The 22,572-nt window shown below is 35.3% G+C and overlaps 1 protein-coding gene across 1 annotated transcript in view; it reads left to right on the forward strand.

The window, feature by feature from the left end:
• LOC128235780 (uncharacterized) overlaps window positions 1-16,871 on the forward strand; it is a 98,609-nt gene extending 81,738 nt beyond the window's left edge. Inside the window, exons 2-7 of the mRNA XM_052950578.1 lie at window positions 9,988-10,020; window positions 10,485-10,592; window positions 11,044-11,151; window positions 14,216-14,323; window positions 15,176-15,219; window positions 15,909-16,871. Coding sequence (XP_052806538.1) covers window positions 9,988-10,020; window positions 10,485-10,592; window positions 11,044-11,151; window positions 14,216-14,323; window positions 15,176-15,219; window positions 15,909-15,947 — 440 coding nt within the window. The 3' untranslated portion in view covers window positions 15,948-16,871. The remainder of the gene's footprint in view (window positions 1-9,987; window positions 10,021-10,484; window positions 10,593-11,043; window positions 11,152-14,215; window positions 14,324-15,175; window positions 15,220-15,908) is intronic.
• Window positions 16,872-22,572: the final 5,701 nt, after the last annotated feature.

A 22,572-nucleotide genomic window follows, 5' to 3' on the forward strand; every position in this document is an offset into this window, starting at 1 on the left:
AAACTTGCTCTCAGAGAGAAAACAATTTCATAAACGTCTCAGAGATGATAAAAAATAATGATTAGAACTTGGTTGTTTTCCGGCCTGATGCATCATGGATTTCTTGAAAATCAACGTGCTAAACTTCAAAGTGGAGGAGTTATCTTAGGAAAAACGCGGCAAACTTTTTATTGTTTAAATAAATTGAGTTTAAACTTAATTTGAAAAAAAAATGTATTGTTGTTATATACGTAAAACGCCAGAACTGGCCTTTTTCATTCTAAGCTGAAGTGTTGCATGTTTGCATAGAAATGTATAGGGAAATTAATGACTTAAAGCTTGACATCTTGTTGGAGCAAAATCATGCAAAAAGACAACTATTCGAATATGAAAACGTATGGACAAGGGAAGGCAAACTATTTTGATATACAGTTCAGACACAATTAGGAATATCCCCTTCCGCGTATACAGAGTCTGGACCAGCATCCTATAGCGACGGCTTCTTTAAACATCATTTTTTTCATAAACATTTCTGCTAGAAAATGAGGATAACACCTTTATAATTGGCGATTATTGGGATATACTGTGCAGTAGATAAGGAAAATGGCCAGATGAACGAAAACAAAATGTAAATATACTTATATAAGATACATATGCATCGTGCCAATAAGTTTTTCTTCACTCTAGAAAATATGCTGTTAGTACAAAACATGGTATCACATTTTTTATTATAGTTCTTCTATAATTAAATTCGAAACTATAGGACACCAAGAGCAACGAGCTTTTGAGATTTTTAACTCTCATACATCCATTCCGACAAAAATGAAGATACAATTGATTAAAGTTGGAATACACTACACAGACGGCATGTCCCTTACAAGGAGAACTACACTTAAGATGTACTTTATATATCCAATGTTGCTCAAAACCCAATCAACAATAACCAGTCTCAGATTTCAAATTGACTGAAATCCTGGTGAAACAGAACGAAATTATAATGACAAATTACAAGAATTATACCAACCAAAAGACTGATTTTTAAGTTCGAATTTGTCGAGTGTACGAGTGTTATGAAACACACTAGAAATAGAGGCAATTAAACGTTTTGTAGCTTCCACAACGATCAATATCCTGAGTAAACGTGAAGATTAATGATGAATAGTGAAACGAAACAAATGCAAAAACATGTGTAACTCTCTTATTATTTCAATAAATATTACCTACACTCATCCACAAATAACAATGAAAGATTGTCCTTTGATGCATATAAAAATAAGTGAAATACTAAAACTTCAATAATTAATTAACTATTAAGACACATATAGCCATAAAAATATCCAACACGTTCTTAAAAACATCGATCGTAGGAATTTATTCATTTATTGGAAATTGGAAATTAATCTTTATATACAATAAGTTATCATAGGGACATCTATCGCACGCCATACGTACGTTTCAGAATGAATCCTTATGTGTGGTGTATGCATGCATGCATGCATGGGTGTGTGTATTGTGTGTGTGTGCGTGTGTGTGTGTGTGTGTGTGTGTGTGTGTGTGTGTGTGTGTGTGTGTGTGTGTGTGTGTGTGTGTGTGTGTGTGTGTGTGTGTGTGTGTGTGTGTGTGTGTGTGTGTGTGTGTGTGTGTGTGTGTGTGTGTGTGTTTATGTGTGCATTTAGGTGTTCGAGTGTTTTGGTATGGATGAAGAAGAAGAAGAAGAAGAAGAAGAAGAAGAAGAAGAAGAAGAAGAAGAAGAAGAAGAAGAAGAAGAAGAAGAAGAAGAAGAAGAAGAAGAAGAAGAAGAAGGTTTATTCATGGAAATATAACACACAATATATATTTGAAATAGGCCAACATGACCCGTGATCAAATCAACATAGAATATGTAATGGTGTACGTATAAAACTACAAATAGTGAACATATAAATTATATAACAAGTATGTTGTATCAAATAAATAAATAAATAGCAACTGCATCTATTGAGTTCGACACATATTATGAATAATAAATAAATGAATTAAACTCTAAAATAGTACATTTGTATCATATTATTAACAGCAGTATTTATAGAATTTGATAACTTTCGAATTACGTCCCATTCACTATAGTCTAAATTTGAAATCGAAAGCGGAAGTTATTTAGACTATTACAGGACTCGATTAAATAGCTTGTTTTGTCGGCATGGAACTGTTGCCTTACTGAAATAAAATTCTTCTTCCAAATATGTTTCTATAAATTAAATAGCTGTACAGTGTGTAATTTGTTCTTTATAGAAAAATCTGGTTAACAATCAGTTATCTTCGACCTTTCTCAGATTTCAAATTGACTGAAATCCTGGTGAAACAGAACGAAATTATAATGACAAATTACAAGAATTATACCAACCAAAAGACTGAGTTTTAAGTTCGAATTTGTCGAGTGTACGAGTGTTATGAAACACACTAGAAATAGAGGCAATTAAACGTTTTGTAGCTTCCACAACGATCAATATCCTGAGTAAACGTGAAGATTAATGATGAATAGTGAAACGAAACAAATGCAAAAACATGTGTAACTCTCTTATTATTTCAATAAATATTACATACACTCATCCACAAATAACAATGAAAGATTGTCCTTTGATGCATATAAAAATATGTGAAATACTAAAACTTCAATAATTAATTAACTATTAAGACACATATAGCCATAAAAATATCCAACACGTTCTTAAAAACATCGATCGTAGGAATTTATTCATTTATTGGAAATTGGAAATTAATCTTTATATACAATAAGCTATCATAGGGACATCTATCGCACGCCATACGTACGTTTCAGAACGAATACTTATGTGTGGTGTATGCATGCATGCATGGATGTGTGTATTGTGTGTGTGTGTGTGTGTGTGTGTGTGTGTGTGTGTGTGTGTGTGTGTTTGTGTGTGTGTGTGTGTGTGTGTGTGTGTTGGTTTGCACACACCGCCAACTGAGGACAATCCTTAGAAATAACAGCAACGATTGAGACCATTACCGCCAACTGAGGACGGTCTCATTTGGCATTTTTTTAAGGTAGTCTCAAAGTTCGTTTTATGACTTGAAACGAAAAATAATATCATAAAAATGGACTGTCCTCAGTTGGAGGTCAGAAGGGTCAAGTGTATGGGAAGTGCGTGACCGTCCGTAAATTTCCATTTTTTGCCTCTTTTTTGGTCACACTCCAGTGGTCTCGATTGGCGGTGTTACGCGCATCATCAAGTGAGTGAAACATCTGTTTTCAATTGTTAATTTACTTTATAACAATATTTTATCGTAAAATATATGTTTAAAGGTGTTATCTTATCAGTATGATACGGTCATGACCATACGTTGTTTACTTCGATTGATTTTTGAGAATGTCATATGTTTTCGCGATGTCTGACCCGGAAACGGACAATTTCATTAAAATGAAGATACAGTGATGGTTTCTACAATTATGATGTGCCCATTAGCTGTTTATATAAGAAACTATATACTTTTCTTTGAAATAGAAATGTATTACATTTTTCATGCTAATTTAAAGAATTATGTCAACACGACGAGTTTTCGGAGACATTCAGTGTACAGTATTCTTGTAAAAATGAACAAAACAAGATTTAAGTTGGTCAGCTGTTATGTTTAAACACCAGCTATTCGCCAGTAGTTATTTTTGAATGGTTTAATTTATTAAAGCTTATGTATCTACAAAAGCAGTGCATTAAAGCATTATGCTTAATAGCATACATCTTAGTCCAAATAATTGTACGTTGTCGTTGATGAATGATAGCTTCAGTCTTCAGAGACGGTTTTTATTTGGCGACTCTAAGCGTCCATGTCCCACCTGTTGTTTCCCTAGCCAAGAATGACAGAGCCCAGCGCTAAGTTTATTGAGCGGAAAGATAAAGGGCACCTGCTAGGTAGTTTAAATTGGTGATGCTTTGTTGACAGATCAATATGAATTAGCAACCCCTGCATTGGAAAAATGTCTTCCGGGCTTGTTAAAATTCTGAATTTTATATACAAGGCGCAGGGCTTGTTAAAAAATTGATGCCAAGCAAAAGTTTAAGAATTCGGGCTTGTTCATCCAAAAGTCTAATATTGATGACTGGTTTCATGAAACACTTATGCACCAGCCAATTGTAACCACGGTCCCCCCCCCAGGTCCAATGGAATAGCCGGGACTTTGACTTTCATTTCAGCAAACCCCGGGTAAAATCCCCGCCTTGCGGGGACGAACTGATTGTTAAACGCCGACCAAATGCCCCCGCACCCCAGAGACTCTAAATAAGGCCCAATCTCCGCTAAATTTGCCGTTATGACTAAACCATCGCGATCACCCGGCCCTGCGGGGGCACCTGGAAAATAAAAACACAACCCTTTTCCCCGGCTATCCCCGGTATACCCCCGGACCGGGGGGGGGGCGAGGTTACAATTGACTGGTGCATTAAGTGTAATAAGAGAATGGTATTGTCTAAAAATAATTCAAGTGTAACCTTTGTGGTTTAATTTAACAACGCATTGTTGTTAAGCTTGGCATAATTGTAGTCTGTGTTAGTCAAGTTTCGTTTTATTGCAATTTAATGCTTTTTTGTGCAAAATATATTTGCACAAGTTACATGGTAAAATATGAATATAAACCTTTATTACCTATTTCAAACATAAAATTCTTCTCGAAATAAAATTTCAATGTGTCAAAAAACCCCTGTTTTTGCACAAACCCGTTTAGACGTTACGTATTGGAAGAATCCTGTATAACACGTCTATTTTTTTAGACTAGCATACAATCATGCTTGTAGCTAACAACCATGCATGAACTTCATCAAACACGTGATTACAAGAGCCGTCGTACCAACACAATCTAGTACTTCTATGAAGTCTCCCCATATATAGAGAGAAGTCGCCCCGCATATGGATTATATACGGTAGTATATATTATTTCTGTCAAATTTTACAATATTTATTGGATATCTTTTTTAAAGGTATTTTATTGATAATTGATGATGGTAAATTAATATAAAGTCTATATGACAAGCTACTTATATGAATCTACCCATACCGCCTATATAATACATATGTGGGGCGACCTGTCCGTATATTGCACGACTCGTATTGGTGCGAGTTTGTGTTGGTACGACTTCTGTTAGCAAACTTGTAGCCCTCTGAAAAATAAACTACAATATGATTTGAATAGGTTTTCAAGACAACCAAACCCTACCAACAAAGAATCATGACCCGATTATGTTTTTTTTATGTTAAGGTGACTGTGAATGCAAAATTATTCTGTTTAGGGTACAGTGACTAACCTTAACTTTCTAATGTAATTTTGATCTAATGTCAAGTGTGGTCATAAGGAATTAAAACAATCAAAATCAAAAATAATATAGATCTATATGTCCAAAATTTACTGTCGCTTATGCTCAGAAGTTGTATGTGAACTAATGTGATGTTAAACACTTATCTTTAAGATACATGGTTGTTTTGCAGTCAGATTTATTGTTAATGTAGCAGAAGTCCAAAACAATATCATATTTAACGGCGTACATTTTGTTTAATTTCATCTTTATAAAAAAAACTCCAAATACGATTGAATGTTACCACTAGCCGGTTGAAAGCAAGATATGATATAATGTTTATTTTTTATTTCTTTTAAAAAACAATCTAAGAGTCTAAATCAGTCTTTACCATGTATATCCGATAAAATACATAAAATTCATCTTAGAGTGACTTACTGTTATATATAACAGTTAAACAGTATATAAATAGCAACAGCTTTCCAATTACAGCCAACTAATCAATTGATTGTAACCAATAATTGATTGTAAAATAGAATACTGTTTAAAACAAGGAAGCATAATTAAAAAAAAATGCAAAATATAATTATTATCAAAGTAGAAATGAATGTAAGTGATAATGTGCCATATAAACATTTGCATTCACATATTCTAGTGGAGGCATAATTAATTATTTTATTGCAGACAAAGTTTTTTTCTTGGCCAATTCTTACCTGATTTCTATCAAATGTTTTTTTCATAAATAGGACAATCTAAAGGAAAATATTGTCGCAGAATTGGGGAAAATACATACTCACCTATTTTACATGTATAACAGGACATAACTTTGTTGGCAGAAAGTTATAGTTCAGGCCCCAGCATAAGGTGTTAACCAATTATTTTTTAGCTGGACTATTCAAAGAATAAGGAGAGCTATCCTAGTCACCCGAGCGTCGGCAGCAGCGTCGGCGTGACCACTTATATTAAAGTTTGTGTACCACCTCAAATATTTTCAAAGTCAATTGACATATGGCTTCGAAACTTTGCACGCTTGTTCACCATCATTCCCCCAACCTGTACACAGGAAGAGGTAACTTGATCAAGCATTTTGAGAAAATTATGCCCCTTTTTCTTCTTAGAATTTACGTTAAAGTTTACGTACCACCTCAAATATTTTCAAAGTCCATTGACATCTGGCTTTGAAACTGTGCATGCTTGTTCACCATCATGCCCCGACCTTTATTTTAAATAAAGATTAATTCTTTGGTATAACGTACATGTTTTGTTTACAATTAAAATTACTAGAAAGTTTTTATTTGCCGTCAGTGCAATTGGTAAACTCCAAGGTTGCTCTGTTAAATTGTATTGAATTGTCCCCTGGTTTGAGAAAGCATAAGTGATTGAAGATTTTTGTTGTCTTTGATACGCTTGAAATATGGTGTGTTTTTCTTAACTAGGAGTTGCAAAGTGTTATAATATTGGTTGTCAGTGGGTGTGCTATAAAGAACTTCCAGTAAACGTGCCTCAAGTTTTATGAGACAAAACTGGTTGAAGTGCTTAGCTTAAATGAAATTTTATACCAGAGATATTTAAGAAATAGTTTTGTATGTGTTGTTCAAGGGTAATAACTTGTCCTCAATTGGAGGTGTTTGTGCTTGAATTGTCATCAGTTGGAGGTCATTCACACTGCACGGTATTCAGTAGTTTTTCTTCCATGTTAAATACCATAATGTATAGTCTTGTTCTGTTTTTGATGCTTCTGTCACTTGTCAGTGATGTGATGTTTTTGTATTGCAGCTGAACATTGCCATGATGTGAATACTGATGATACTGATGATGTGGATGCTGATGATGTGGATAATGATAATGTTGATGCCTCCGGACTGAAATAGGTACTTTAATTTTTCTTATAATATAAGATGAATGGGTGCCTGTTATTGGAGTAAAATTGCAATTATTTTTTGTTCTAGTATAAGCCTAGAGGAATATAGTTTTTTTCTTAACTAGAAGTTGCAGTGTTTAAGTTGCAGTGTTTTGATATTGGTCTTCAGTGGGGTTTCTATCAAATACTTTCAGTAGAGGTCCCTCCTATCTTATGAGACAGAACTGTTTGAAGTGCCTAGAGTTAAAGGAATTAGATACTAGAGACTTATACGAAATAGTTTTATGTGTTGTCCAAGGGTAATAACTTGTCCTCAATTGGAGGTGTTTGTGCTAGAATTGTCCTCAGTTGGAGGTCATTTACACTGCACTGAATTCAGTAGTTTTTCTTCTATGGTAAATACCATAATGTATAATCTTGCTCTGTTTTTGATGCTTCTGTCACTTTTCAGTGATGTGATTTTTTGTATTGCAGCTGGACAGTGCCATGATGTGGAAACTGTTCTTACTGATGATGTGGATACTGTTCATACTGATGATATCATGCTGATAATGAGGATATTGATGATGTAGATGCCCCGGATGATCAACCAGGGACTAATAGAGGTATGCTTTTTCACTTACCTTTCTACTTATATGAGATGAATGGTTGCCTGATATTTAAGTAAAATTGCAATTTAATTTTGTTCCATTATAAGCCTTGAAATTTAGTTTTGTTCTTAAAGGTCTAACAGTTGCAAAGTGTTAAATATTGGTCGTCAGTGGGTTTGCTATAAAACACTTTAAGTAGAGGTGTCTCCAGTCTTATGAAATGGAACTGACTTTGAAGTTCCTAGCATAAAAGGAATTAAATGCTAGAGATATTTATGAAATAGTTCTATGTGTTGTCCAAAGGTATTAACTTGTCCTCAATTGGAGGTGTTTGTGCTTGAATGTGTTTGTAACCAATAATTGATTGTAAAATAGAATACTGTTTAAAACAAGGAAGCATAATTAAAAAAAAATGCAAAATATAATTATTATCAAAGTAGAAATGAATGTAAGTGATAATGTGCCATATAAACATTTGCATTCACATATTCTAGTGGAGGCATAATTAATTATTTTATTGCAGACAAAGTTTTTTTCTTGGCCAATTCTTACCTGATTTCTATCAAATGTTTTTTTCATAAATAGGACAATCTAAAGGAAAATATTGTCGCAGAATTGGGGAAAATACATACTCACCTATTTTACATGTATAACAGGACATAACTTTGTTGGCAGAAAGTTATAGTTCAGGCCCCAGCATAAGGTGTTAACCAATGATTTTTTAGCTGGACTATTCAAAGAATAAGGAGAGCTATCCTAGTCACCCGAGCGTCGGCAGCAGCGTCGGCGTGACCACTTATATTAAAGTTTGTGTACCACCTCAAATATTTTCAAAGTCAATTGACATATGGCTTCGAAACTTTGCACGCTTGTTCACCATCATTCCCCCAACCTGTACACAGGAAGAGGTAACTTGATCAAGCATTTTGAGAAAATTATGCCCCTTTTTCTTCTTAGAATTTACGTTAAAGTTTACGTACCACCTCAAATATTTTCAAAGTCCATTGACATCTGGCTTTGAAACTGTGCATGCTTGTTCACCATCATGCCCCGACTTTTATTTTAAATAAAGATTAATTCTTTGGTATAACGTACATGTTTTGTTTACAATTAAAATTACTAGAAAGTTTTTATTTGCCGTCAGTGCAATTGGTAAACTCCAAGGTTGCTCTGTTAAATTGTATTGAATTGTCCCCTGGTTTGAGAAAGCATAAGTGATTGAAGATTTTTGTTGTCTTTGATACGCTTGAAATATGGTGTGTTTTTCTTAACTAGGAGTTGCAAAGTGTTATAATATTGGTTGTCAGTGGGTGTGCTATAAAGAACTTCCAGTAAACGTGCCTCAAGTTTTATGAGACAAAACTGGTTGAAGTGCTTAGCTTAAATGAAATTTTATACCAGAGATATTTAAGAAATAGTTTTGTATGTGTTGTTCAAGGGTAATAACTTGTCCTCAATTGGAGGTGTTTGTGCTTGAATTGTCCTCAGTTGGAGGTCATTCACACTGCACGGTATTCAGTAGTTTTTCTTCCATGTTAAATACCATAATGTATAGTCTTGTTCTGTTTTTGATGCTTCTGTCACTTTTCAGTGATGTGATGTTTTTGTATTGCAGCTGAACATTGCCATGATGTGAATACTGATGATACTGATGATGTGGATGCTGATGATGTGGATAATGATAATGTTGATGCCTCCGGACTGAAATAGGTACTTTAATTTTTCTTATAATATAAGATGAATGGGTGCCTGTTATTGGAGTAAAATTGCAATTATTTTTTGTTCTAGTATAAGCCTAGAGGAATATAGTTTTTTTCTTAACTAGAAGTTGCAGTGTTTAAGTTGCAGTGTTTTGATATTGGTCTTCAGTGGGGTTTCTATCAAATACTTTCAGTAGAGGTCCCTCCTATCTTATGAGACAGAACTGTTTGAAGTGCCTAGAGTTAAAGGAATTAGATACTAGAGACTTATACGAAATAGTTTTATGTGTTGTCCAAGGGTAATAACTTGTCCTCAATTGGAGGTGTTTGTGCTAGAATTGTCCTCAGTTGGAGGTCATTTACACTGCACTGAATTCAGTAGTTTTTCTTCTATGGTAAATACCATAATGTATAATCTTGCTCTGTTTTTGATGCTTCTGTCACTTTTCAGTGATGTGATTTTTTGTATTGCAGCTGGACAGTGCCATGATGTGGAAACTGTTCTTACTGATGATGTGGATACTGTTCATACTGATGATATAATGCTGATAATGAGGATATTGATGATGTAGATGCCCCGGATGATCAACCAGGGACTAATAGAGGTATGCTTGTTCACTTACCTTTCTACTTATATGAGATGAATGGTTGCCTGATATTTAAGTAAAATTGCAATTTAATTTTGTTCCATTATAAGCCTTGAAATTTAGTTTTGTTCTTAAAGGTCTAACAGTTGCAAAGTGTTAAATATTGGTCGTCAGTGGGTTTGCTATAAAACACTTTAAGTAGAGGTGTCTCCAGTCTTATGAAATGGAACTGACTTTGAAGTTCCTAGCATAAAAGGAATTAAATGCTAGAGATATTTATGAAATAGTTCTATGTGTTGTCCAAAGGTATTAACTTGTCCTCAATTGGAGGTGTTTGTGCTTGAATTGTCCTCAGTTGGAGGTCATTCACACTGCACTGTATTCAGTAGTTTTTCTTCTATGGTAAATACCATAATGCATAATCTTGTTCTGTTTTTGATGCTTTTGTCACTTTTCAGCGATGTGATGTTTTTGTATTGCAGCTGGACAGTGCCATGATGTGAATACTGTTGATACTGATGATGGGGATGCTGATGATGTGGATGTTGATAATGTTGATGCCTCCGTTGATCAACCAGGGACTGAAATAGGTTCTTTAATCTTTCTTAAAATATAAGATGAATGGGTGCCTGTAATTAAAGTAATATTTCAATTATTTTTTGTTCTAGTATAAGCCTAGAGGAATATAGTTTTTTTCTTAACTAGAAGTTGCAGTGTTTTGATATTGGTCTTCAGTGGGGTTTCTATCAAATACTTTCAGTAGAGGTCCCTACTATCTTATGAGACAGAACTGTTTGAAGTGCCTAGAGTTAAAGGAATTAGATACTAGAGACTTATACGAAATAGTTTTATGTATTGTCCAAGGGTAATAATTTGTCCTCAATTGGAGGTGTTTGTGCTAGAATTGTCCTCAGTTGGAGGTCATTCACACTGCACTGTATTCAGTAGTTTTTCTTCTATGGTAAATACCATAATGTATTGTCTTGTTTTGTTTTTGATGCTTCTGTCACTTTTCAGTGATGTGATGTTTTTGTATTGCAGCTGGACAGTGCCATGATGTGAATACTGATGATACTGATGATGTGGATGCTGATGATGTGGATGCTGATGATGTGGATGCCTCTGTTGATCAACCAGGGACTGAAATAGGCACACTTATCTTTCTTATAATATGAGATAAATTTGTGCCTGATATTTGAGCAAAATTGCAAAAAAAGAAATGTTTTATGATAAGCCTTGGAATATAGTTTTTAGCTCGATTATTCGAGGAATTAGGAGGGCTATACTAGTCACCCCAGTGTCAGTGTCCGGTTAGAAATTGCAATTTAGGGCAAGTTGGGATTTTCACTTAGAGAAGTCCAATACATTCATTCAATTAACTTAATACTTAACATAGTTGTTCATGACCATCAAACAATGAGGTTAGATAACTCCATATTATCCTTTTTACAAATTATGACCCCTGAATGACTATTGAACTGCGGTTAAAGATTTAGGACAGGTTGGGATATTTATTAACAACTTCTATACCCTTTGTTCAATTGACTTAATACTTCACACAAATGTTCAGGACCATCACCCCTTTGAGGTTACATAACTCCATATTATCCTTAATACAAGTTATGGCCCCAGATTGACTTGGGTTAAACTTTTAGGGCAAGTTAAAGTTTTAGGGCAAGTTGGGATTTTCACTTATTAGTCCAATACCCTTCATTCAATTGACTTAATACTTCACACAATTGTTTAGGACTATCACACAATGAGGTTACATAACTCCATATTATCCTTAATACCAGTTATGGCCCCTGATTGACTTAGGTTAAAGTTTTAGGGCAGGTTAAAGTTAAAGGGCAGGTTAAAGTTGTAGGGCAAGTTGGGATTTTAATAAAAAAACGTCTATACCCTTCATTCAATGCCCTTAATACTTTGCATAATTATTGACGACCATCTTAGAACAAGGAACATAACTCCATTTTAACCCTTAATACAAATTATGGGAATGATTTTTTTTTTCAATTTTTCTTTTTATATTTTTTGAAAGGCACATTTTTATATATATTCTTAACCACATTTTCATAAAGGGAAAACCAGTTATTTGAATGTCAACTTGCGTCATTGTTCGGGCGGCTGGTGGGAGGCAGCGTCAAAGTCACCTTATGAATGGAATAATTTTAGCTAGGTTTGAAATAAATAGACCAAACTTGGTATATAGGAAGAGTTTATAGAGACCTTTTCTGAGATTGTGTTTTGGGCCCCTAGAGTTATGGTCTAGGTCAATGTCACTGTTGCTAAAAATAGAAATATGCTTATACTAAATAACTCAAGTAAAGGTTGACATAGTGTGACCAAACTTGGTATATAGGACAAGTTTATGCAGAGCTTTCATGGATTGACTTCTCTCGCCTAGGGTCAATGTCACTGTTACTAAAAATAGATTACTGTGTAACCGAACCTCAACAAGTGGTAGTAAGCCACACGGGCGGTTACAAGAACCCTCAGGTTCGACACAGGGCAAAGGCAGGGAGGTTGGGTGTGAAGAACAACTGAGATGTTTGCATTTTTTTATACAATCTATTCAAGTTCATTAATTAAATTCAAATGGAAATAACACTGTAAAAACCAAACTAACTATGAAATAAATAAATGCCTTAGATATACCTAGGTGCTCAGGCAAGCCATAATGCAACTTTAGGCTGTAAGTTTGAAACAATTCTGTCGAGTGTCAAAAATTGACAAACACAGTATAAAAAATAAACTCCAAGTAACTTATTTCTAACTATCAAAAATCAGAGAAATTTAACATCTCAGGTACAATAATCAAGTTTTTAAATTGGAAAACCTATATGAAAAAATGTGAGTGGCCCACAGGGAATCCACGCACTACCTTAACAGAGCCCAGGAAAGTAAAAATGGTGAAGGTACCTTCAGAGGACAGATAACTTACTGAAACTAATTCAGTCGGTCTTTAAGCTGAGTAAGAAAAACCAATCCAAATAAAAGTAATGAACTTCTGTAGAACAGGAAAATGTAGTAACAGTTATGGTTGACATACTTTGACCAAACTTAATATGTAGAAAGAGTTTATAGAGGACTTCCATTGGATTGTGTTTGGGGCCAATCGAATCAAGGTCACTGCTACTAAAAATAAAAATATGCTTAGTACTGAATATCTCAAGTAAGGGTTGACATAGTGTGACCAAACTTGGTATATAGGACAAGTTTATGCAGAGCTTTCATGGATTGCCTTTCGGCCCCCTTGGGTCAGAGTCACTGTTACTAAAATAGATTACTGTTTCAGTTATGGTTGACATACTTTGACCAAACTTAATATGTAGGGAGAGTTTATGGAGGACTTCCATTGGATTGTGTTTGGGGCCCATGGAATCAAGGTCACTGCTACTAAAAATAGAAATATGCTAAGTACCGGTACTGAATATCTCAAGTAAGGGTTGACATAGTGTGACCAAACTTGGAATATAGGACAATATGCAGAGCTTTGATGGATTGCCTTTCGGCCCTCTTGGGTCAAAGTCACTGTTACTAAAAATAGATTACTGTTTCAGTTATGTTTGACATACTGTGACCAAACTTAATATGTAGGAAGAGTTTATGGAGGACTTCCATGGGATTGTGTTTGGGGCCCATGTCATCAAGGTCACTGCTACTAAAGATAGAAGAAAGCAGTTGAAACTGAATCTCTTCTGCCAATCATTAAAAACCTGGTTTTGTCACATCCCGCTTCTTGTTCACTTTTTTAATTTGATTGTTTTATTGTGTTTGACAGGCACATATAACATTGTTATTGTTTTCACTTCTAAGTCAAAGCGGCGTAGTCAAGCGCGCTGTCTTATAACAGCTCTTGTTTCTTAACTAGAAGTTGCAGAAGTTTTTTTATATTGGTTGTCAGTGGGTTTTCTTTAAAATACTTTCTTTAAACGTGCCTCCTGTCTTAAAGACTAAATTGTTTGAAGTGCCTAGATTAGGATGATATTTGAAACAAGAGATATTTATGAAATAGTTTTATGTGTTGTCCAAAGGTAATAACTTGTCCTCAATTGGAGGTGTTTGTGCTAGAATTGTCCTCAGTTGGAGGTCATTCGCACTGCACTATATTCAGTAGTTTTTCTTCTATGGTAAATACCATAATGTATAATCTTGTTCTGTTTTTGATGCTTTTGTCACTTTTCAGTGATGTGATGTTTTTGTATTGCAGCTGGACAGTGCCATGATGTGAATACTGTTGATACTGATGATGTGGATGCTGATGATGTGGATGTTGATAATGTTGATGCCTCCGTTGATCAACAAGGGACTGAAATAGGTACAATTATCGTTTTTATAATATAAGATGAACGGGTGCCTGATATTTGATGTTTTCATGTATAGATTTGCCCTTGTTGTAAAAGAATTAGTCTTGGAATGTAGTTTTCATAATGGGTTAAAAGTGATTGGAATGAAGTGTCTTCATTTGGACATCAATGGGTGTTCGACCAAATTCATTGTCTTTTGAGGTGATGACTACATGTAGAAATTTGCTTAACAAATAAGAAATTCAAACCACCAGAGATATTAAAATCAGTTTGACATCATTCTAGTCGTAGGTTGAAGGTCATTTCACAATCTTGGTTGTACATCATTGTATGTAAATAACATTATCATTAACCGAAATGTTTAATATATGTACCTGTATGTGCTTACAATCAGTAAAGCTGAATACTTCTTTTCAGTATTATGCTTACCACAGAACAAAATCAAAATACCAGAGGTTCAAAAGACAAAATACTATGTCATTTTGTTGCAACATGTCTCTTTTAGCCTAGTTGTGTAGAGATAGTTGTGTGTGTGTGTTTGAGATAAATTATCTCCTGTATTAAAAACACTACACCTTCAATATTTCAGAACCAGTACTGCATTTTAAATAATAGGCATCAAGGAAATTTGAAATACCTGAGATCTCAATACAGGCATGGTGTCTAATAAAAGTAACTGGCCTCCATTGGAGGTGATATTTTTAGAAAAGTCCTCAGAAAGAGGTTTTGTTAATGTACATCAATTTCATTCAAATAATACTTGTCGAGAGACACCTGTTTCATTATTATAAATAACATTAATTGTTAGCGTTAAGAAACATAGCAGACCTATTTGCATATATAATATGTTTTTGTCTCCATAGGTCAACTCGAAGCAGTCGTAAATGCTGGAATTGGCACAAACCATGTAAGAATCATATTGAAATTTGTAACAATTAGAAATTTCTATTCTTAAAGCAAATTTGATTTAAAAAGTGTTGTTTCTGTAAAGGAGTAAGTGCACTTTTGTGATCAGGCTTTTCTGTTGTCTTCCTTAGTGTACAATTAATTTTGTGTAACAACCATACTTGTAATCTTAAAAAAACCTGTTCAGTGTTTGAATTAGCCAGAATGTGTGTCATGTTACTGATCAGTGTAAAAAGTTACAGTGAAAATATCTAATTGTATTTAACAGAAAGGCCTTGAATTGAATTTCTACATATCAAATAAAATCCTGAAGTCAAACATGTTTAACATGGACAACAATGTATATTATATAGCACTGTTAGACATGTTGCTCAGGTCAGTGCTACAGAAAAATGAGTTTGCTTACCGTGCCCATTTTATTGTACAAATTAAGAAATCAAATAATATAAAGGTTATCAGTGAAAACACATCATCTTGAATACAGGTCATATTTATATATTGACTTGCAGAGGCACTGTTGCTAATTCCTAGACAACTTCAATTGATAAAACATGTTTTAATATAGGATTTTATGGTTATTTGTCCTAAAGAGGACTATCAAGAACACACTTTCATATTTTAGTGCTCAAAATAGATGAAAATATAGTGATTTTTTTTGTCTATAAAATAGCCTGTATTTCTGTGTTTTAGGAAAAACGAACAGCCACAGTCAGAACACCTTGGAGCTAGGCTGAAGAAGACGTGGTAGAAAATGGCCTTAAAAAGTGTTTTAAGCTTAATACTCCACCAAAAATAAGTTAGAATGTCTTGAACTTATAAAGAACTTATAAAGAAGTATCCAATTCTTGCCAGGCGATCAAGGACAATGGTGAAAGGGTACATTAGAACAAGGCAACTGGCCTTGCAATAGGCTCATCAAAAAGCAAACAATTAAACAAATAGATACTTTAAATTATAGAATAGACTAGATTGCATTTTGATTTAAGCTTTATATCTGAATACCATCAGTGATTGACATTTTCTTTGGATATTGTTCTATTTTTATTTATTTTTTAACAATTAAAAATTTGAAATTGAATATGGTAATAACTTGTCCTCAATTGGAGGTGATTTTGCTAGAATTGTCCATGATGTTTGTGGTCATTTACACTCCAGTGTAATCAATTGTTTTTTTTGTTCCATGGTAAATAATGGTGTGTGGTATTGCTTTGTATTGAATGCTTCTGTCACTTCTCAGTGATGTGATGTTTTTCGTGTTGTTGGATAAATTGATGAAATGCAAATGAAATATCATCATGTATGAACATGTCAAACAAAAATGTATTAACTTTCTTCTGTTTGCTATCAAAACGTTTAGTATTTGTTTGGTTGAATTGTATCTAGAGCCAATGAATGAAGATTTGTTTATTTCTGAAATTTGATATGCATTAATTTTTGTAAAAGAAAATTTTCAGAAAAAAGTATCTTGGTATTGTGATATGCCTTGGCACCTGTCAGGGCTGTGGGCATCATGCAGTATTTTACCTAGGACAGTAACTAAATCACTTCATATTTAAATAAAACTTGGTTAAGATGTTGCCAGGGACAATATGCATGTGTACATCAAGGGGCATAACTCTGGCTTTAGTTTGTATTGAGTTATGCCTCATTTTCGAAGGAGAAAAAAACAGACAAGCGCTGGTGTTCTCTTCATGGCGCTCTTGTTGACCTTGGCAAGATCAAGGTTCAATGTTGAAATAAGATATGCCTTGTAAGTTATTTTAACTAACAGGGGAAAGTCTGACAATCAAGTTTAGACTTTAATAGTGATTGTTGTGTAAAGTGGACTTTCAACATATTTTATCATATAAATAAAAGTATGAATTCTGCTCTTTGGAGATAAAAATCATCTACTTTCCGGCTATTGATAATTATGTACTTATTTCACATATCCGAGCATGTTATGTATCCGAGGTTCTTTTGACATGTATTTGTATCCATTTGTCTACATTATACTGATTACTTAGTATTGATATATTCGTATTTAATACCTGTCTTGTAATGATCAGCTATATAAATATATCCATCCATCTGAAGTTTCTGTTAATTGACACTTAACTATTACAGTATTACAATCAGTACCAATAAAATACTTCTGAAAACTTTACTGACTTGCTGACATTATCCTTGATGTATATGCAAACAGATATCTGTGTCACATCCTTAAAGTGCAAAGGAGTCATTTTAGTTCCACAAGATGATGCGTTGTTCGCATTACATTACAGTATTAGTCCGATGTAACACACTGGGTGATTCAGTTGTTTCAACGCAGTCGTTATCACACGCTGAAATAGCCATTGAAATTAAGGGCAGTTAGTATGACTATCTGTTTTACTTCCATATAAGAGTTACAATATGCAGAGGTGTTACTTTTTTAGAAAGAAACAGTGAGAAAGATTTTACCAGCTTGACCTATAAACGCACCGACAACATTTCTGTTCTGTAGTACCGTACGAATTCGCTGGATTGATACCCGTCGGCGTCGCTAAATTAGGCATTTTTCATGCATCAAAAATGCAAAAAGTATGGTCTGATCATATATTCAATGAATAGCAACAACAACATAATAAAAGCATTTCACAAATACATTAAAACACCCTTTCCAAGTTCCATCCATTTGAAGGCAGCCAGATCCTACTCGCCGAAGACAAAAAATATTTCAAGTAGCAAAGAGCCTCAACATTACTTAACACTGGTGGATTGAATTTCGTTTATGGACCAGAACTAAGATACATGAATGGCTCTGACTAGTCCGGATGGAAGGGCGTGGTGGGGGGGGGTGTGAGTAGGGGCCGAACAAATCAATCCATGTGTTCTTCTTACGATCATATCTAGGAACAAAAATAGAAATAAAGTTTACAGTTAGGAAAATACCAAGCGGGGTATCTTTCGAAACGAACACATCAGGCGCAAAGGACTCCAAATGACATTTGGTCCGCGGAAGGGGTGGGCTCGTGTCACGCCCGGGTGATTTTTTTCAATTGTAAGCATTGAAAGACTCGATTTCCAGTGAGTTCAGGTTTTGTTTTCATGTTTTTTTTCTCTAAACCTTTTTACATTTCAAATAGGTGTTAGATCTAAAACTAATATCGTTTGGTAACATTTATTCACTGAGAAAGAAAATGCTAATATGATAAAACAGTAATACAGATGTTATGGACACGTTTGTAAGCACACATTTAATACTAGTATTTTCTATTTCTGTACCAAATACAAACAGTCACAAATAGTCACAAATTAATAAATCACACACATTAAATTCATTTTAATCAATTAGAGTAATCATGCCATGGTGACCTGTATATTCAATATCGTGTCAGACATGTATTAATATATATGCGCGTAGCTTCATTTGAAATACAATTTAAAAAAAAATGGTATCAAATTTGGCGGCCCAATTGCCGTTACTAGCTAGAATATTGGGACCGCGGCCACGGCCCATGTGGTACCAGCTCCTACGCGCCTGAACAAACTGAGAAAATCTCGAACAAACATTACATGATTTTTCGAATAAGTGTAGAGCACTCGAACAATGGATTTTTGAAAGTAAAAAATGGGTAATTTATCTGCCTATAGTCGAGGCTGATATTTCTTAGCATTAAAGGGTCTGCAACCCTGCTATTATAATGAAGAGAACTGGTTATTAATTTGCATTAATTTAATAATCATACATAATTATATGCATGAATTTACATTACATGCACCCTAACGATGATTTACCAAGATATCGCTCCATTAAATGAAGTAACCCTTTGCCATGACAATGATATACATTGGAGGATTGTACATAGTTTCATTATACATTTATGCTTGGGTTCACCATAAGTAGGACACTGAAGTATTTTAGGCTTAAGATAATGTCAAAGATTCTAATGCTGGAATTTCTGATGTTTTGAAGCACAGAATCTATGGTTTTGGGTCACAAAGGGTAAATTTTGGTAATAAAAATAATAACTTGAAAAAAGATTTTGCGTCAAACCTACCCTTTTTTAAAGATGCACTCTTATACCCATGTAAGATTTACCATAACTAATACGATTGGTTTAAAAATACCAAAAAGGATGAATAAATGTCAAAACAATGGTTCTTATGAAGGATACCGAGTTATATTTGAAAGAAAGTTGCAGAAAACACGGTATTCCAACCTGATACGACTATTGTTAATCACAGGAAATCTTTTAGCATTCACCAATCATTTAATATTTTTGCGTTTTTAGCCATTAAATACACGATAACAATCGTGCTATCAGTAAGTTATACTTTCCATATATGTATTATTCAGTAAGTAGTTAAAGGTTTATCGCTTAAAATGTATGTTTCTTATACATGGGTATGAGTTGATTTTGAATAAGAGTGTCACTTTAAGGCAGGTGACCGGAGACAGAGCTTGTTTGCCTACCTAAAACTTATACCTTTTAAGTTATTGTTATGGTGTAAATATTTGCAATAAATACACATGTATCGACTTCGTATATAAACACAAATCAATCGCGGTACTCGATAAATATGGTATAAGCCAACCATCACAAATTTAGTGCAACGCAACCTTTTACAGTAATCAATCGGAACACCTCGGCCGTCGTTTTATGGCGGAGATGGTCAGGGTGTTCCGATTGTAAACTAGTGTAAAATGCGGCCCAAGTAAGGCCCTATGATATTTGTATACGGAAAACACGGCCCTTGCGGGGATCATGTAAAATGTTTATTATTTCTTAATTCATTGTTAAATTTCGTTCGAGCGTTCCGACCGTAAACTTATTTGGTAATAGTGTGAATAACTGTATAGGGTAAAACACCGCCCTATTGGGTGATATACGACTCTATAGATATATTGAAAAAAATCTTTATTCATTGAAGTTCGGCTTATGAAAAAGAAAAAAAAATGCATAAGAAATTCCCTACCAATAAAGCTATCAAAGTACAGTATTAAAATATGCAAGTTTGAAAAATGACCGTAGATTTCACAGTGTTTGGCGACAAAGTTTTTCAAATGAATATCCCATGGTCCTATTTGTTTTATCAAAATTTATTTTCGAAATTAAGAAAAAAGTTAAGGAAATATATTATTCAAAATCGTAGAATGCTGGCGAAGTCAACCATATATAAGAATATTTATAAAGTTGTCATGGATCACGGCTATATTTATGCTAGCTATTCTTATGCCTTGGCCCAAAATGATAATTTTTCTATTTGTGTGAATCAATTAATTCCTAATCACCCACTATTTAGGAATCAATTTTATGATTGCCTTTGTGACATTCTATTTTCGGCATTAAATTTAATATCTTGTATTTCTTTCCCGCTGTGCACTTTTTTATGATGTTGCTTATTATGATGTTAAACGTGTCGGAAAATAGCTCATTTGTTAACACACGTGTATTACAAATAAACATTTCTTGCCTTGTTCTGGTGATACAAAGGAAAGTGCCGGTGCTTTAAAGAACCAAGCGGTTGCATGCTTCGCACACGGATCTCTTGTCACGGATCACTCTGTTTCTTCAAATGTTCATATAAATTGACTGAGAAGTGCAGTCACTGCTATCTCATCTTACTAAGTTCATTAACCACAACACATGTAGTGATAGCATCATGGCAGTTCAAAGTCATAATGCAGCTAATGATTACGGGCAGAACTTGATTAAATAAAATAAACATAAGCGAAATCTAGCGAAATTCCATTGAACTGTTTGATTTACATACGTACAACGCCTTATCTGGACAATTACCTAATTGATTTACTAAGAATACGTGTCCGCCCAGTGTTATCTTGTATATTGACAGCATAGCCTGACCAAGCGCTTCAAAGACCACGACCCCAACCAGTGATACAGCTCTTCAACGACCAAGTCTGTCTTCACACGACCAGGCGCTGGAACGAACATGACTCAAACCCCACGAGCCTATGTTTCAACGATCATGACTCCAATCCCGCGACCTAGCGCTCCAACAACAACGTCACTCATCACACGACCAAACGTTTCCGCGACCATGACTACATTTCCGGATCCTAGCGCTCCAACGACCACGTCTCTCATCACACGACCCGGCGTTTCAACGACCATGACTCCAATCCCGCGATCTTATGCTTTAAAGACAATGTCTCTCTTCACACGACCCAGCATTTCAACGACCATGACTCCATTCCCACGTCCTAGCGCTCCAACGACCACGTCTCTCATTACACGATCCAGTGTTTCAACGACCATGACTCCAATTTCGCAACCTAGCGCTCTAACGACCACGTCTCCCATCACACGACCCAGCGTTTCAACAACCATGACTCCATTCCAGTGTCCTAGCGCTCTAACGACCACGTCTCTCAATGCACGACCCAGCATTTCAACGACCACGTCTCTCAATGCACGACCCAGCATTTCAACGACCATAACTCCATTCCAGTGTCCTAGCGCTCCAACGACCACGTTTCTAAATGCACGACCCAGCGTTTCAACGACCATGACTCCATTCCCGCGACCTAGCGCTCTAACGACCACGTCTCTCATCACACGACTCAGCGTTTCAACAACCATGACTCCATTCCCGCGACCTAGCGCTCTAACGACCACGTCTCTCAATGCACGACCCATCATTTCAACGACCATGACTCCTTTCCTTCGACCTAGCGCTCTAACGACCACGTCTATCATCACACGACTCAGCGTTTCAACAACCATGACTTCATTCCCGCGACCTAGCACTCTAACGAAAACGTGTCTCATCACAAGCCGATGGTTTCAACGACATTGACTCCTATCCCGCGACCTAGCGCTCTAATGACCACGTCTCTCATCAAACAACCCAGCGCTGTAACTACTCTGACTCTAACCCCGCAACCTAGCGCTCAAACGACTACGTATCTCGTCACGCGACCCAGCGCCGGAACTACCATGACTCCAAGGCCGCGAGCCTGTGTTTCAACGTCCATGACACCAACTCTGCCATCTAGCGCTCCAACGGCCACGAAACGAGTCCCATGGACCAGTGAAAAAAACACAACGGAGAAACAATGTCGACTTTGACAGAATAATGAAATCGAAATCGAAGGTCCATCTAGAATGAACATACTTGATAATGTGCATCCTGGACAGATTCTGAGATTTAGAAGTTGTTATTTGTCGTAAACAAAGAATATCGAGGGATATATGTGGATCAAGGAAGCAAAACATGTAAGAATGACAGACGGAATCTGTTAAAAAACGCCATGCAGAATGTTAAACAAATGAACCAATGAGGTCGGTGTGACCTCCGTTGGGTTCTTCGTTGTCCGAGTATATTTTTTTTCTTAAATGAGGGTTTACAGTCAAATCACACAACG

The sequence above is a fragment of the Mya arenaria genome, chromosome 5, assembly GCF_026914265.1.
Source record: "Mya arenaria isolate MELC-2E11 chromosome 5, ASM2691426v1".
Classification (NCBI taxonomy): domain Eukaryota; kingdom Metazoa; phylum Mollusca; class Bivalvia; order Myida; family Myidae; genus Mya; species Mya arenaria.